This window comes from Chiroxiphia lanceolata, chromosome 20 (genome assembly GCF_009829145.1).
Source record: "Chiroxiphia lanceolata isolate bChiLan1 chromosome 20, bChiLan1.pri, whole genome shotgun sequence".
Classification (NCBI taxonomy): domain Eukaryota; kingdom Metazoa; phylum Chordata; class Aves; order Passeriformes; family Pipridae; genus Chiroxiphia; species Chiroxiphia lanceolata.
Genome location: NC_045656.1, coordinates 10,689,087 through 10,702,854, shown reverse-complemented (window position 1 = coordinate 10,702,854; position 13,768 = coordinate 10,689,087). Strand labels below are relative to the sequence as shown.

The 13,768-nt window shown below is 47.1% G+C and overlaps 1 protein-coding gene across 16 annotated transcripts in view; it reads left to right on the top strand.

Annotated features, from left to right (window-relative positions):
* MSI2 (musashi RNA binding protein 2) overlaps positions 1-13,768 on the top strand; it is a 224,684-nt gene that overhangs the window by 71,498 nt on the left and 139,418 nt on the right. For all 16 annotated transcript variants that reach the window (XR_004360399.1, XR_004360398.1, XR_004360397.1 and 13 more), the window contains exon 6: positions 6,766-6,858. Coding sequence is in view for 11 of the 16 variants with exons in the window: in XM_032707177.1 (XP_032563068.1) it covers positions 6,766-6,858 (93 nt within the window). In the remaining 5 variants the exon portion in view is untranslated. The remainder of the gene's footprint in view (positions 1-6,765; positions 6,859-13,768) is intronic.

Here is a 13,768-nt window from a genome sequence, read left to right as displayed (position 1 = left end):
TTTAGCTTGGTTCCCCACTTTGACCCACTTTATTCCACCCTGCTTCACCTGTAGAGCTGTACTGCAAATGGACCTTGAATATGCCCTTGGAAACCTGGTCTGGCACAACTGTGTGTCTTGTTGGAGGGCACAAGTTTTCTGGTTGTATTTTGGATATGGGATGTGATGTTTCTTTCCAGAAGGTGGTATAGCACAGATGAGGAATTGATGAACATGGTAATGGTCAGTTAATGTGTGTTCCCATCAAACATTGCTGCCATGGCTTTGAAAGTGAGGTCCCTGGGCAGAATGCCATCTCTTCCTCCTTCCCTCTCTCCCTCCCTCTCCTTTTCTCTCTCTCTGCTTATACAAGGTGAAGTGTTGCCAGTAGCCTGTAGATTTAGGACCAGAAGCTTAATTGCTTCCCACTGGGACCTTTGTCCCTCATTACATGGGCATTGCAAAAATCCCCCCCCCCAGTCACATTGGGCAGTGCTCTCCATTTGTGGCCCTGAGATGTATTAATTTAAAAATAATTATCTTAATTTAAACTTATTAATGCAGTTTTTAAGCACTGCTGAACAGCAGTCAGGCAGGCACATTGGGTAAGTTGTCTGTGCTCAGTGAAGATTTAGAGTTACCTTCCTTCTGCACCGTGCACGAGGAGCTGAAGCAACCAGGGGGATTTAAATAGATTTTCTCTGCTGCCCTCCCCTTGCCCATGCTTCTGTAACCTGTAAAAGAGTTAACTGGAGCATGGGGTACAGGAGCAGCCCTCAGGGATGTGATATAACTTGTTCTAGTGAGGCTGTGGGGCCAGGAGCTATTCCTGGGCTCTGGAGGGGGGAATGCTGGCTCTGGTGAATTTTACTATGTCCTTTGATATGAAGCTTGAAGCCAGATTTTGCTCCAAAAAACTGCTGAGCTCTCACAGCTGGGGCTAATTTTCAGGAGATTGGATCTCCCGTGCAGGGAGCTCTGAGTGGTGGGGCAGGTAAAGGTGTGGCTGTGCCTGGAGAGCTGAGCATGGCTTGGAGGAGGTGTATGGGATGCTGCTGCCTGGACAGCAAACTCTTCTTTTGGGGAGGGCCCCTTGCTGGGGTTTGGCTGTGGCTGTGACAGGCTGCCATTGCTCAGCTGCCCCTGTGGTGGGGAGGTGAGGGGGCACATGGAGTTAAATCCAGTCACAGCTGGAAGGTGACCAGGAGGGGCCCTGCTGGCCCCTGGCCAGGTTTGCTTGTGACGCTCCAGGGATGGCTTTGGCAGTTCAGTCTGTCTTGTAAAAATCACTTTGTGTGTTCTGCCTCCTGCTGATGCCACAGTCACTGGGGGAGAGAAATAAACCACCCGCCAAAACCCGACCCTCCCAACGTTAACAGCAGAACCCCAGACAGCAAAAAACTGGGAATACAGCAGGGACTAAGTTAACAGTTTGGTTTTTGAATGGGCTGGGAGAATACAACCCATCTGTATTTTCCCAGGAATTGGGGAAACTGCTTTACCCCCCCAGGAATCCGTACCGGTTGTTTGGATTAAAGAGCTCTTTCATTCCCACATACCTTCTATAGCTGGAGCAGCTCTCACAGGATGACATGAGCTTACCCAGGGGTCAGGCACAAGGTATTTGCACCGTTTAAGTCTTGCTGAAATCCTGTTCTGAATACTTAAGCGTGTTGTACGTGGCACGTAAAGCCGCGCTGCCTTTGCACGAGATTGAGTTGCTCTTGCTGTTGTGGAGCTTGAGAGTGCAGTGTTTGCTCCCTGAGGGAACACGGTGCTCACATGCACCTCCATCACTTGTGAACCTCTCAGAAATACCGGGCCAGGGGATGGTTCTGGGGTGTTCTCCTAATAGGTGAACTGAGAAGGGTTGGAAGCTTCCACTAAACAATGGCTCCTTCGTCATGTCTTCACATTTCAGTTGAGTTTCTAATAGCTTTTTGGAACTTCCTATGAGGATCCCAGAGGCAAAAAACCCCACAAACCTGGAGAATTCTTAAGGTCTGTGCTCCACCAAAAGAAGCCTGGCAATTCAGTTAACAAGATCACTTCCCCTGTTACATGAATTATTGTTGTTTTTAATTAGAAGTAATGCTGTAGTTTGGATGTACAGCACAATGGGGTATAAAATGCAGTTCAGCACAGATACGAAAGATGATTTTTCTAATTATAAACCTATTTAGAAGGTGGGTACACTAGAAATGATGAAATGCCAAGCTGCAGATGAGGTGAGCAGGCTGGAATACGCATGCACCCACGCACCCACACTGTCAGAGGAGAGAGAGGAGAGTGCTCTGGAAAACAGTTATAGATGCATAATTAGTTTAATCTGAAATTAATGCTAATTTCAGCAATTTGTGATGCAGATTCACTATTAGTACTCTAGTCCACTTCCACCACATTGAGAAATTGAGGATGCTAAGTCTTGATGAATTCCTCACCAGAGTGTGCTCGAGCTCAGTTCAGGCACAGGTTTCCAGGGTGCTCTTTGAGCCCTGTGCGCTGGTTTGCTTTAACCCTGTGTCGCTGCCTCCTGCTTTGGGATTTCACATGGATTTTGGGATTTTACATGGCGTTTACTTTGCGACAAGACACGCTCTGCGCTAGCTGGGTGTCAGCACTCATCCTTTCCAGCCTCCTGAGCAGGAGCTCTGAATTAAAACTGGCAGGGGGGATGCAGCAAAAAAAGGCTGCATAAGGAATGATTGGGAAATGACACTTAAAACCATTACCCTGAAGTCAAATATGTAACTTCTTTGTTAAACATAGACAGGGCCTTGACTCATCTAGACGGAGTAGTGGGTGCTTGTTGCTTCAGATTTTGAAATTCTGGGAATTGTGCAAAATATTTAATGAGCCTAAAATCCCCTTTGTTCATTGTTGATAGTAGTGATGGTAAGAGTTTCGGTGAGGAAAGAAAAACCACAGGAAGACGAAGAGCAGCATTGGTGTGTGAGGGATGTTCATGGACAGAGCTGGAGGCTCTGGCTCTGAAAAACCCCATTCCTTTGTTTCACCAGTTTGTGAGGTTTAGCTCATGGGTATTGATGTGTTCGAGTGGAACAGGACTTTTGTTCCCAGGGACTGCATCTTCAGCCTGTTGTTTAGAGGAGATTTACCTGATACACCCCAAACTGATCTAATTACAACCTTAACCTTGCGAAAATGGCATAAACTCGGCAGACCTGCCTGGCTAAAGCATGGAAGGTTTTTTCCTGCTCCTGCACCACCTGAAGTGTTTGCTCAGTTTCAGAACACAAAGGCGATTATATTTTTCAAAGCCAAGCCAATAAATGGAGTGTAACCTTGAATGCCTCCTCGCAGGAGTAGTCACATGTGTTTTGATTAACTCCACACTGACGCCGTATACAAACAGCAATTCTGCTGCGCTCACAATTAACGGGCCTCGGAGCTGCCTCTCCTGGCGATTCCTTCTGCAGCCAGAGAGAGACACCTTCAGTGCACAAACCCATCCCGAGCCCACGGTCTGCAGAGCCCTGCAGGAGCCAGTGATGGATACAGGGCACTGCAGAGGAAAACCCAAGGCATGAAACTGGAAGTGTTGTGGTTTTGGAGTGACCCAGACCTCTTGGAGTCATTCAGAAATCATGGATTTGTGATTGATTCTCACAAATCACGTCCTATTACCCAAACCCTACTGTTCCATCCCTGGAAGGGGCAGATGGAGCTGCTGGCGGAGGGTCTGAACCCACCAATGCTACAGTGACTCCCTCGCTGTTTGGGGGGGTGTGTGTATGTCCCTATTGTGAGTAATCTCCAGAAAGCAGATTCTGAATTTATTCACAGGAAAAGATAAAGATCCTCAGTGACTTTCACTGGAGGAACTTCAGACTGGGGATTTTGGTTGGGGCTTTTTGTTACAATAATAAGAAAATAATGATAATGAGTGTTTTTCTTCAATATATACATAAATGCTTTTATAGAATTGTAGGGGTTTTTTGCTAAATATATGCTGATTTATTTTCTGAGCCAAAAGAGTGTTTTGATTTAAAAAAGCCTTTAATTTTAGAGAGCAGCTAAAGTTACCAGTGCCTGTGATCATTGGTGCCTCTGACTCTTTGTCATCTGTAGTGTTTACACCAAGGGTACTTCATTAAATGTACTTTAACCCTTTGGTTTTCCTCCTGAAAACAAGCACAGATCTGTGGTGGAGAGAATATCACGTTGGGTGGTGAGACCATCACTCCCTGGGGTGAACCAGAAGGCTTTACTGTAGCCCTGTTTCCTGCAGAGGGTACTCGGTGAGGAACAAGCTGCCCTCACAGCCATTGGCAATGGGACATTTGGGGCCTTTCTGGTTAATGTGGGTTTTCTTGGTGCATCGTGTTTGGCCAGTGTGTTTGGCAGCCTTTGGCTGTGACCCTCAGGCTGGCAGGGTGTGCTCCCAGTGCCCGGGCTGTGTGTGCAGTGCCCTGCCCTGGGGAACCTTGGGCCCAGCAGGACCTGGGCTCGGTGCTTTCCCTGAGGAAACCTCTCCTCGTGTGGTGTCTGCTGGGCTGCTGAGGGAGGATGTGCAGGTCAGAGCAGAGTGGGGGGCTTTGTCCGAGTCCCGCAGTTATCCAAAGGCTGGAAACTGGGGAGGCTGTACCAGCACAGACACGTGTGGAGAGCAGCTCCCCTGGCACCAGTGTCAGCACCACGGCAGCTCCTCCCTGCTGGGGTCCCACGAGGACCCGAGCTGGGCACGGGCGGCTGCCATGGCTCTGTGGTGAGGGCTGGTCACCCCCTCCCCTCTGCTGGGCACGTCCATCCCTGGGCAGGGCAGAGCTGTGTCCAAACCTGCCCTGTCTCCGGGGATCCCGGGTTGGGTGAGGGGGAGCTGAGCGGTGGCCGCTGGCTGAGCCCAGGGCGGGTCTGGGGGCACCTGGGTGCCTGTGCCACAGGTGGGAGGCAGGCAGGGCATGCAGGGAATCCTGCTGCTCAGGCACGTCGGGATCAGAGGAATCGCTCAGGCTACACGTTTTCTGTTCTGGTGCTGGGGGGAATGTGGTAACAAAGCAATTGAACTGTCTCTTCAGGGAAACGTAGATTGTAAAAGCAGACTTAATTTTGTGCTTCACTTTGGTACCAAAGAGCTGATTTCTGAAACCATTTCCCAGCTCGCAACACATCTCTAGGCATTAAAATGTTGTGAATTTGCTTGTCATTACCAATATTTTCTTTGACTGAAGCTATTGAAACAAAGTGGTCTTTTTCTTTTTTTTTTCTTTAACCTTCAATCTTGCTTCTAAAAGCAGTAGCTCTCGTTTTCTTTCTTTCTTGGTCAAATATAAAAATGATGATAATTTCAAATACTGCTTTAGAATAATTGCTTTCCTCCCTCTTTTGTATGACAACAGAAGCTTGGCCTGATCTTAAATCAGATGCTGGCAGGCAGAGGGCTCTTGACAGCCCTGCAAAATCCTTTAGTTACAAGTCGGCTTTCGCCAATTCTTTATTTGTAAATGACAATTTTCTACAGAAAAATATATGCTTGGGCTTCAATTTCGGAGCCCTAGATTGCAGCCAGGAAAAAATAATTGAATTTTTACACAGGTTTTTTTTTCTCTTTCTTTTTCTTCCTAACTTGAAAAAGAGGAAAAAAAAAATAAAGTGGACTTCTGTAAGGCTGATGGAAGGGAATATCTGGTTAATGAGAGTCATGCAGCATTTTTCCCTTCAGTCTCAGGAAGTTGGCTGCTTCACCCAGTTTCCAGAGCAAACAAATTTAAGCATTTCAATGCATGAATTTTATATTGGCGCGTTCGGTTTCCTGAGTTAACGTGCGGTGTTGACTCAGACACCTTTGTATGGTGGGTTGGCTGCTGCTGGGCTGTCTCCAGCTCTGAGGCCATGGTCTGATCCAAGCTGGGGTGTTTCCCCTCTGCCCAACTGTGCCAGGATGATGGGCCCTTGGGAGCATTGCCCTGGATCTGCCCTGACTTTGGGGGGCCCACAAGGGTCAGGGGGTTTGGGATCAGCCCACCAAAGACACCAGCTTCCCCTGCCATCGTTGGGGTTTGTGTCCACGGGCTGATCCTGCCCATCTTGGAGGGCTGCAGGTTGTGGATGATGGGGATTGTGGGGTGGTGTGTTCTCCGCAGGGAATCCAGCACCATCCCTTTGCCCTGTGTGGACCAAAGTTGGGTGCATGTGGGTCAGCAGAAGAGCTGGGTGCTCAGCTGGGGGGCACAGGTGGATTTCTGCAGGAGCTGATCCAGCCCTGCTGGGTGGTGATGCTGTCAGCTGGAATGTGGGTTGTGGCAGCTGGAGGATGCTGCATCGGCAGCTCTGGCTGCCTTTCATCATTTGATTATTTTTAAAGTAACTGTGCAAGTTCCTTTTAAACTGACCCATGGAAACTTAATAACGCATCCCTTCGATTTGATGTAATTGCCTTTTGTCTGCCAAAGAGAATTCACCCTGTCTGTAGGAAGAGGAGGGGGAAAGGTGCGTTGCTTTTGAGACAGTAGCTATGAAGATATGATACTTGGACTCCTTTTTCACTTATATTTGCATTAAGAAACACAATAAAAATCATTTATTAAAAAAAAATATCCGGGGGCTAGAGTTGTTATTGAGAGCCTTTACTCAGCCATCTCTCAAATAAAAACAAAACAAGACAAAGAGAAAGAAGTATCTAATCAAATCGAATCGAAATTGCTTTTGTAGAGAAATATTCTCATTATCTGGGTTAGGGATGGGATCTGAAGAATATTTCTTTTTTCCACATATTGTTTGAAATAATCTGGTTAAACCGTGTGCTTGTCTTATAATTTCTTACAGATGGTCACAAGAACAAAGAAAATATTTGTAGGTGGATTATCGGCTAATACGGTAGTGGAAGACGTGAAGCAATACTTCGAACAGTTTGGCAAGGTAAGTTCTGCCCAAGTGAGCACTACACAGTTCTTTCTTTCCTTTCTTTTTAAAGTGTGTTTCAAAAAAGTACAATCAGGGCTGGGCTCAGAGGAGGGCCACAGTTTTTGCCTTTCCGTGTCATTTCTCGAAGCCTCTGGAATTCCTCCTCTGTTCATTGTGTGTGTTTGTGCACAGCATTGCCAGCACTGTTTACTTCCAGTAAAGTTAAAAAGGCATCATTGAGAGGTGGATCTGTGTCTGTTCAGGAAGAATTTGACCCTCAGCTGAATGATTATACAGCTGTCTTCTCCATAAAATCAGCCTTCTGTTTACCTTGATTGCAGTGGCAAAAGGGGCAGATAGATGTATGGGAGAGCTCATTAAGTTGTGAAAATGCCTGAAGGAACCACGTGAAAAGCAGAGAGTAATGTGGAAGTCACTGGAATATCCACTTAATTTCTTAGTGGAAAATCCTTATGCAAGATTCTGCAAATGCATGTAGAATCCTGACATCATTAAAAAAAACCCCAAACCAACCAAAAACCCAAACAAGTTTATGCACAGAAGGAGCCCTGGACCTTGCCAGAATAGTCTTTGCTGTGATGTAACGACTCAAACCCCACAGTCCAGGCTGGGGCTGGAGCTTAGTGCCCGTGATTCCCTGGAGTTCCCTGGGTACCCAAGGCTTTTGGACACTTGTTCAGGAGTCTGATGGGTGAAGAGCTTGCAGAGCTGCCTGCTCTGAGGGCAGTTGGTGGTGCCACCTTCCATGGGGACTCGTGCCAGCCCCGCTGTCCGTGGGGCTCCATGGACTCCAGCTCCATGGATTCCAGCTGAGCACTCTGTTCCTGTCCTCTGGAGTGCAGCCATCGATGGTTTAGATGCGAGATTGCACGAGGACCCAGCGGGGTATCCCAGAGCAAAGCAGCTCCCATTCCTTGTAGTTAGTTTATGTTTCTTTTATCTGCCCTGAAAAGCCTGAGCCAGGCAGGATTTTGTCGAGGGCTGAGGAGGCGAGTTTATAAATGGTTCCTGTGCTGGATTGATAGTTGTTTTGCAAACCAGTCATTTTATTTTCAATAATAATCTTCGATTCCGGCAGGATGTTTACAGCCTGCTGAGCCTTTTATTAAAGGATTACACGAGCTTTTGGATGTTTCTTCTGTAGTTACTTCTAATTGCAGAACTCCACTAACCTGTATTTTTGAAGTTAATAATAGTTTCAGTATAAGCGCTTTGCATATTGTCTGGATGTTGTCTTAATATAGTCTTTTTAATTTCACCATCTGGTAGTTTCATGCTTGCAATTTTACAGTCCCTGAGAATGCAGACAGCCAGGCTGTGTCTCAGGAGTGACTGGGGATTCGGGACGCTTCGGTTCTGCTTTCGTGCTCTGCCTTCCTTGAGACAGCTTAGCAGAGGTTTGCCTCTCCAGAGGCAGTACTTGGGGAAAATCAAATATTTTTTTTCAGGTGTCTTAATTTGCAGGCTAAAAAAATTAAGGAGCTTTAAATTGCATGAGTTGGGATCAAGGCAGGAACCCATTCCTGTGACACCACAGCTAAGATGTCCTGCTGAGGCTGTGTGATCCAGGCAGTAGAGCTCAGCTCGTGCAGGGCTTGGTCCCTGTTATTCCAGGTGACCTTTTCCAGGTGCATCCCTGTTTGACACTTCCCTCTTGCAGCTCGTGAAGAGTTTGGTGCAGCTGATAGTGTTGGGAGCAGAGGTGCTGGGCTGTGTCACCCTCACTGGACCTTGGTGTGGGCGTTGGGGTTCTCCCCACGGCGCTGTGCTCTTTGGCAGCTGGGACAGTCTGGTTTCGGGGTGTTTTGAGGTGATCCTCCCCAAGGCTCAGGTTGTCAGGAGATGCAGAGCTGGTTAATGACCCTTGGAAATGGGAACTTGTGCTCCAGCTCAGTTAGAAGACTTGTTAATGTGCTGTGGATGGTGGGATGCTGCATTCAGTGACCCAGGACTGGCCCTGTGGGACCTTCAGGAGCCCTGTCCTTCTCCATCCCACTCCTCTGCCGCTCCATGACTCCCTTGCTCAGCTCTCCAGCCCTTTGGGCAGGGCCTGTGCCCTGCTCAGAGCTCCAGTCAGGCCATTACCATGCAAACAGTGATCCCCATGGATAGGTGAGCCCTGCCTTTGCTCAGAGCTTTCTTGAAATAAAGCAAACTGCATGACATGATTAACGTGCGAGGAGCCGCCCGTGTTTGATAAGAGCATCTCAGGTGAGTTGCTCTTTGAAATGCTGAGCTTATTTATCGGCCTGGAAAAAATTGCTTACTGTGATTCCTGAAATCCTGTTTGTACTTGCTGTGGAGAGGAGCTTGGCAGCCAAGGGAGGCTGTTTTGGTAACTGGAGGTAGCTCTCTCCAAACACACAATGTGAGCAGAGCAGCCCCCAGCTCTGGGGCCAGGCGGGCTCGCTCATGTAACTGGAGTTGGCAGGGAAGGGATAAAGTGTTGAATTTGAAACTGCAGCTTTTTGAAAAGTCAATGCCAGAGCCTTTGTCTCCAAGAAAAAGAAAAGCTTTAGCGAACACTCTTCCTGACTTCAGTGAAAGTGCCGGACGTTACAGCACCGAAGTACGTGGTAACAATAATGCTGAGACTTGGACAGTGAGATTTCTCATAGTGATTATTTTTCTTTCTGTAAAGCCCAGGATCTGTAGGATCCTTTTGGGAAGGTTAGTATTCCTAGCTGCTGTAATCTGTGGAGGAAAACAGGGAAAGATTACCTGAGTGAAGCCAAAAGGCTTCACAGAGTGAACACAGAGCAGTGTAGTGAACAGCTTTGTGATTGCTTAGAGCTGGTGAGGCTGAACTTGTGCACCTGCAGTTGCTGGGGGGCTCCCTGGAGAGGCTTGGTGGGGTCTTTGTGCCAGGAGGGGGGTCAGGGTGCTGCGAAAGGAAAGACTTGTCCTTCCAGTGGTTTCAGGGAGCAGGATCCACAGACGACACAAGGAGGCTAAGCCATTATGCTTACAATCAGAAGAAAAACAAGCCATTGTGTTAATCCCTGATCCTGACAGTCTAATGCAGTTGTTTGTGGGATCCTCTGCTGTTTCAGTCAGAGATGTTTAAAACATTCTTACAAGCAAAATAAATTCACTGGCCATGTTGACCTGCCTAGGCTCTGTAGCATCACCCTTGTGCTGGGTGGGAAAAGCTGCTGAGACCAGGCTTTAAAAGAATTTAAATGAGAAGTGTTAGAGGTGAGGAGATCCAAGGGGAAACTCTGCAGGGCTCTCATTCCTCCCCTGAGAGGCCACAGTGCTGCCCTGAGCCATCAGCAGGGCTGGGGCTGCAGGTCTGCCTGGTTTGTGGTTTTCTGGGAGTGTAAGCAGTGTGGAGCTCTGAGTTTGGGACACGTTGGAGCATTTAAGACTTCAGGTGTCATTTAAAAAAAGAAAGCACAACAGCCTCCTCAAGCCTTACCCAGAGGACTGTGACCAGCAGGAGAAAGCCTTGAGCGCTAATGAGCTGCACTTCTCAGGACCTCATGTTCTGTACCTTCCGAGCTGCAGGCACTGATGAGGAGGGTTTGGAGGGTTCGTTTTCCCAGGTGCTGCTCCCTTCACAGAGCTCCTGTGAAAGCAGCACAGTCCTTCGTTTGCTACTTGCAATTATACTTCACATGGCAAACTGTGTAATTAGTTTGGAAGACTTATGCCTAGTCATTGGTTTATCCTAATCGGCTTTGGCTTTTCCCAACAACAAAGTGAGCTTATTTTCCTAAGCTGAAACAACTCTGCTCCCTTTGTTCCTCTCTTTTATTGTCTCATTCCTTTCATTCTGTTTTACTGCCAAAGTTTTGTTTCATTAGGCCTACAAGTCATTTCCAATCCAGTGGGCTGCTACAATAAGGCCTTTATAACTCAGCTGCCCTGGTTCCCATGTCCCTTCTGGTCCAGAGCCAGGACTTGCTGTTTGACATGGGATTTTAACCCTTTGGCTGCCCTAGCTGCTGGTCCCCCCTCGGTGGGGCTGAGCCAGGCTGGAGATGGGGCTGGCAGGGACCCCTGATGAGCTCATGGATCCTAATGATTGCGTGAGGCCGTTAATTGACACGTTAATGTGCTCGGGCTCCAGGTAACGCTTTTGGGCCCAATTATTGAAACAGAATTCTGATTAAAAATCTTCTTACTGTAATGAGTCACTGTGGGAACAGTCTTTGGAATGAAAAGGCCACTGTGTCCTTCCAGCATGGTGGGAACAGTTCTGGTAAAGGTGCGTTTCCGTTGTCCTGAGCTCTTAGATCAGCCCATGTAGGACTGTTCTTGTAGAAAAATCATGTTTTCTTGTGTGGGAGAGAACACATTTAAAGTTATCCTTTTTTGGACCGGAATGGTGATTTTTGAAGGAGATGTGTGAAATAGTTTTGTGGACAAACAATACTTTTACAAATTGTTATTTCAGACTGCTGGAAGAGCAGTTGGTGGCCCCAGATGTTTTACTGCTTCTAAAACTCTCGGCTTGGGATCATTAGGCTCTTCATTTTTCCTTTCACAGAAATCCTAAAGTGACTTTTGGGGAAGGGGGCTGTGGCACTTGTTTTTTATTTTAAATTTCCAGATGAAGTTGAACCAGCAATATGCATTAAATTTGTTTTCTGTCCTGGCTTGCCGTGAGGTCTCTCAGACTGATCGTAGGCATGTTCCAGCTCCACTTGGAATATGTTGTTTCCTCAAGAATGACTTTTAAGATTTGGAAATTTTGAGACAAGACAGGATTTCTGAATTACCTCTCTGGATCTGAAACGTTTTGTACAGTCACTTGTTATTTCCTGTGAGATGCAGAACAGACCAGTGGAATAATAAAAACTGGATTCTGAGGTTGGTTTTTTTCGGCGAAACTGTTGAGCTTTTGAAAATGTGTAATTTTCTTGTCTCTTCCTCCTGTGGCCTGACTTAGTGTCTAGAGACAGTTAAGCAAGTGAGAGGAGGTACCTTCTCACACCTGTCCTGGCTCCAGGCACACCTCCACAGATCCATGGTGCTGCCTCACAAAGGAACTAGAGCTGGAAGCAGCGGGGCTGGGAACAGCAAAACGTGAGAATGAGAATTTTCTGCATTGGTTGTACCATGCCCTGCGTTGTAACACAGACCTCAGTGCAAATAATGACCAGTTCAGCCTTTGATGGAAATAATCTCTGTAATAAAGTCCCTCTGCTCTCTCCGTGTAAGTGTGTCGAGGGGGAAGGAGGTGGGATCCAGAGCGAGGATTTCAGCCCGATCGGGTGGTTTGCAGGAATCGCTTCCTACGTGCTGTCCTCGCTGACAGCTGTGAAAATACAAACCAGGGAAACAGGAGAGAAAACTCCTCCTCGTTTGGCTGGACTGTCTGGGTGTGAACGAGTTAATGTGCTGCTGTGGTATTAAGCACTCCAGTGGTTTACTTTTCCCGGAGACCTCGAGTATGGCCTCTGAAGATGTTATTACAATAGAGTTGTTAGCATGAGAAAAGGTGGCTCTCTCGCCGTGGGTTCATTTTGGGGGGATTTGGAAGTCTGTGTGGAGCTGGGGCTAAGGCCAGAGTCAGGAGGTGCAAGGAATTCTGCCTGTATGAAAGTGAAAGCTTAGTTAATTTAGCCTTGGCAGAGAGCTTGAATTGTATTGTCAGCCCAGTTGGACATTGATATGTAGATTTAACGGTCAATAGGAGACATGGATGGGCTGTCCTAAGAGTACTTGCTTTGCAGAAAAGTCATTTTTTTGGTTTGACAGGTTGTTAGTTTTTCACATTTTTCAGCACTGTACCTCCCAATTCAACACTTGGGAATTGGTTATGTTTCATGAAATGAAGGGACAAATTTGGACTCTGATTTACATTCTAGTCTGTAATAGCTGGAGTTCCCAAAACATTTGCAATGTGTGGTAAGGCAGAGAACGTGATGGTATTTTTTAGCTGCTGCTGCCCTCCCTATTCCCTTCCAGAGCGATTCTGAGCTCTAGGCTTGGTGTGGAAAAGCTTGGAGCTCATCCTGTCCTTTTTTTCTGTTACCTGGGTGCACCTTGGCAGAAGTTGCTTAATTTGAATCATCTCATCTCCTTAAAACAGAACGAGCAGTGAACAAACACTTCATTGTTTGCAGCTCCTGATAAGTTTGGGACAACAAAAACCAGAGTTTTTGGGGGGCTATTCTGTTACAGGAGCAGGGACCAGAATTCCCCCTTCTTAATGCCTCTGCCCTATGCTTGTGCTTTTCTGCATTTCCTCATTTCCATGTTATATCCGTGATATGCCAAAGGATAATGAATATTCCTTTAAATTCTAGCTTTGGCATGAGACGAGGGATCTAGGATATAGGGGTCCCTCATGGCCTAAAGCACTTTTTATTACTTCTTCTCCTTCCCACGCAGGCTTTTTCTTTCTCTTTCTTTTTTTTTTTTTTGAACAAACTGAGAAACTCGATCGTTGCTTAAAAAACAGCCACTGTTTTCATCCTGCCAGTGAGAAGCTTGTACACAGGAAGTCAGTTTTTAGGTGGTCTGTAATAAGCCACACGCTTTGTGGAAGTGGTTTTGTTATAAATTAGATGTTGGCTTCTTACCTGGGTTTTATGAGAAGAGGAAATGTTAAGACAGGATTTGTGGGCACGAAGGCAGTATCAGAGCTCAGCAGAAGTCTGAAATACAGTTTGATTTCCTTTTGTCCTCTGGTTGATGAAATGGTGAGGAAGCCTCAGCACCATGTGAGGTGGGGTGATGGTGGTGGGGAGAAGTGTCAGCCCTGGACACTTCTGTCCTGCTCCTGCTCGCTGGCTGACTGTGGGCAGGGGTTTTCCCTCCCTGCACATTCCCTTGCCTTCCTGACCTCGTGAGCTCTGAGGGGCACAGGGAATGTAAATATCCCACCCTCGTGTCCTCTGCAGCCCCAGCAGGGTGGGCTGGGTGGGGAGGGCTCACTGCAGGTAGATGT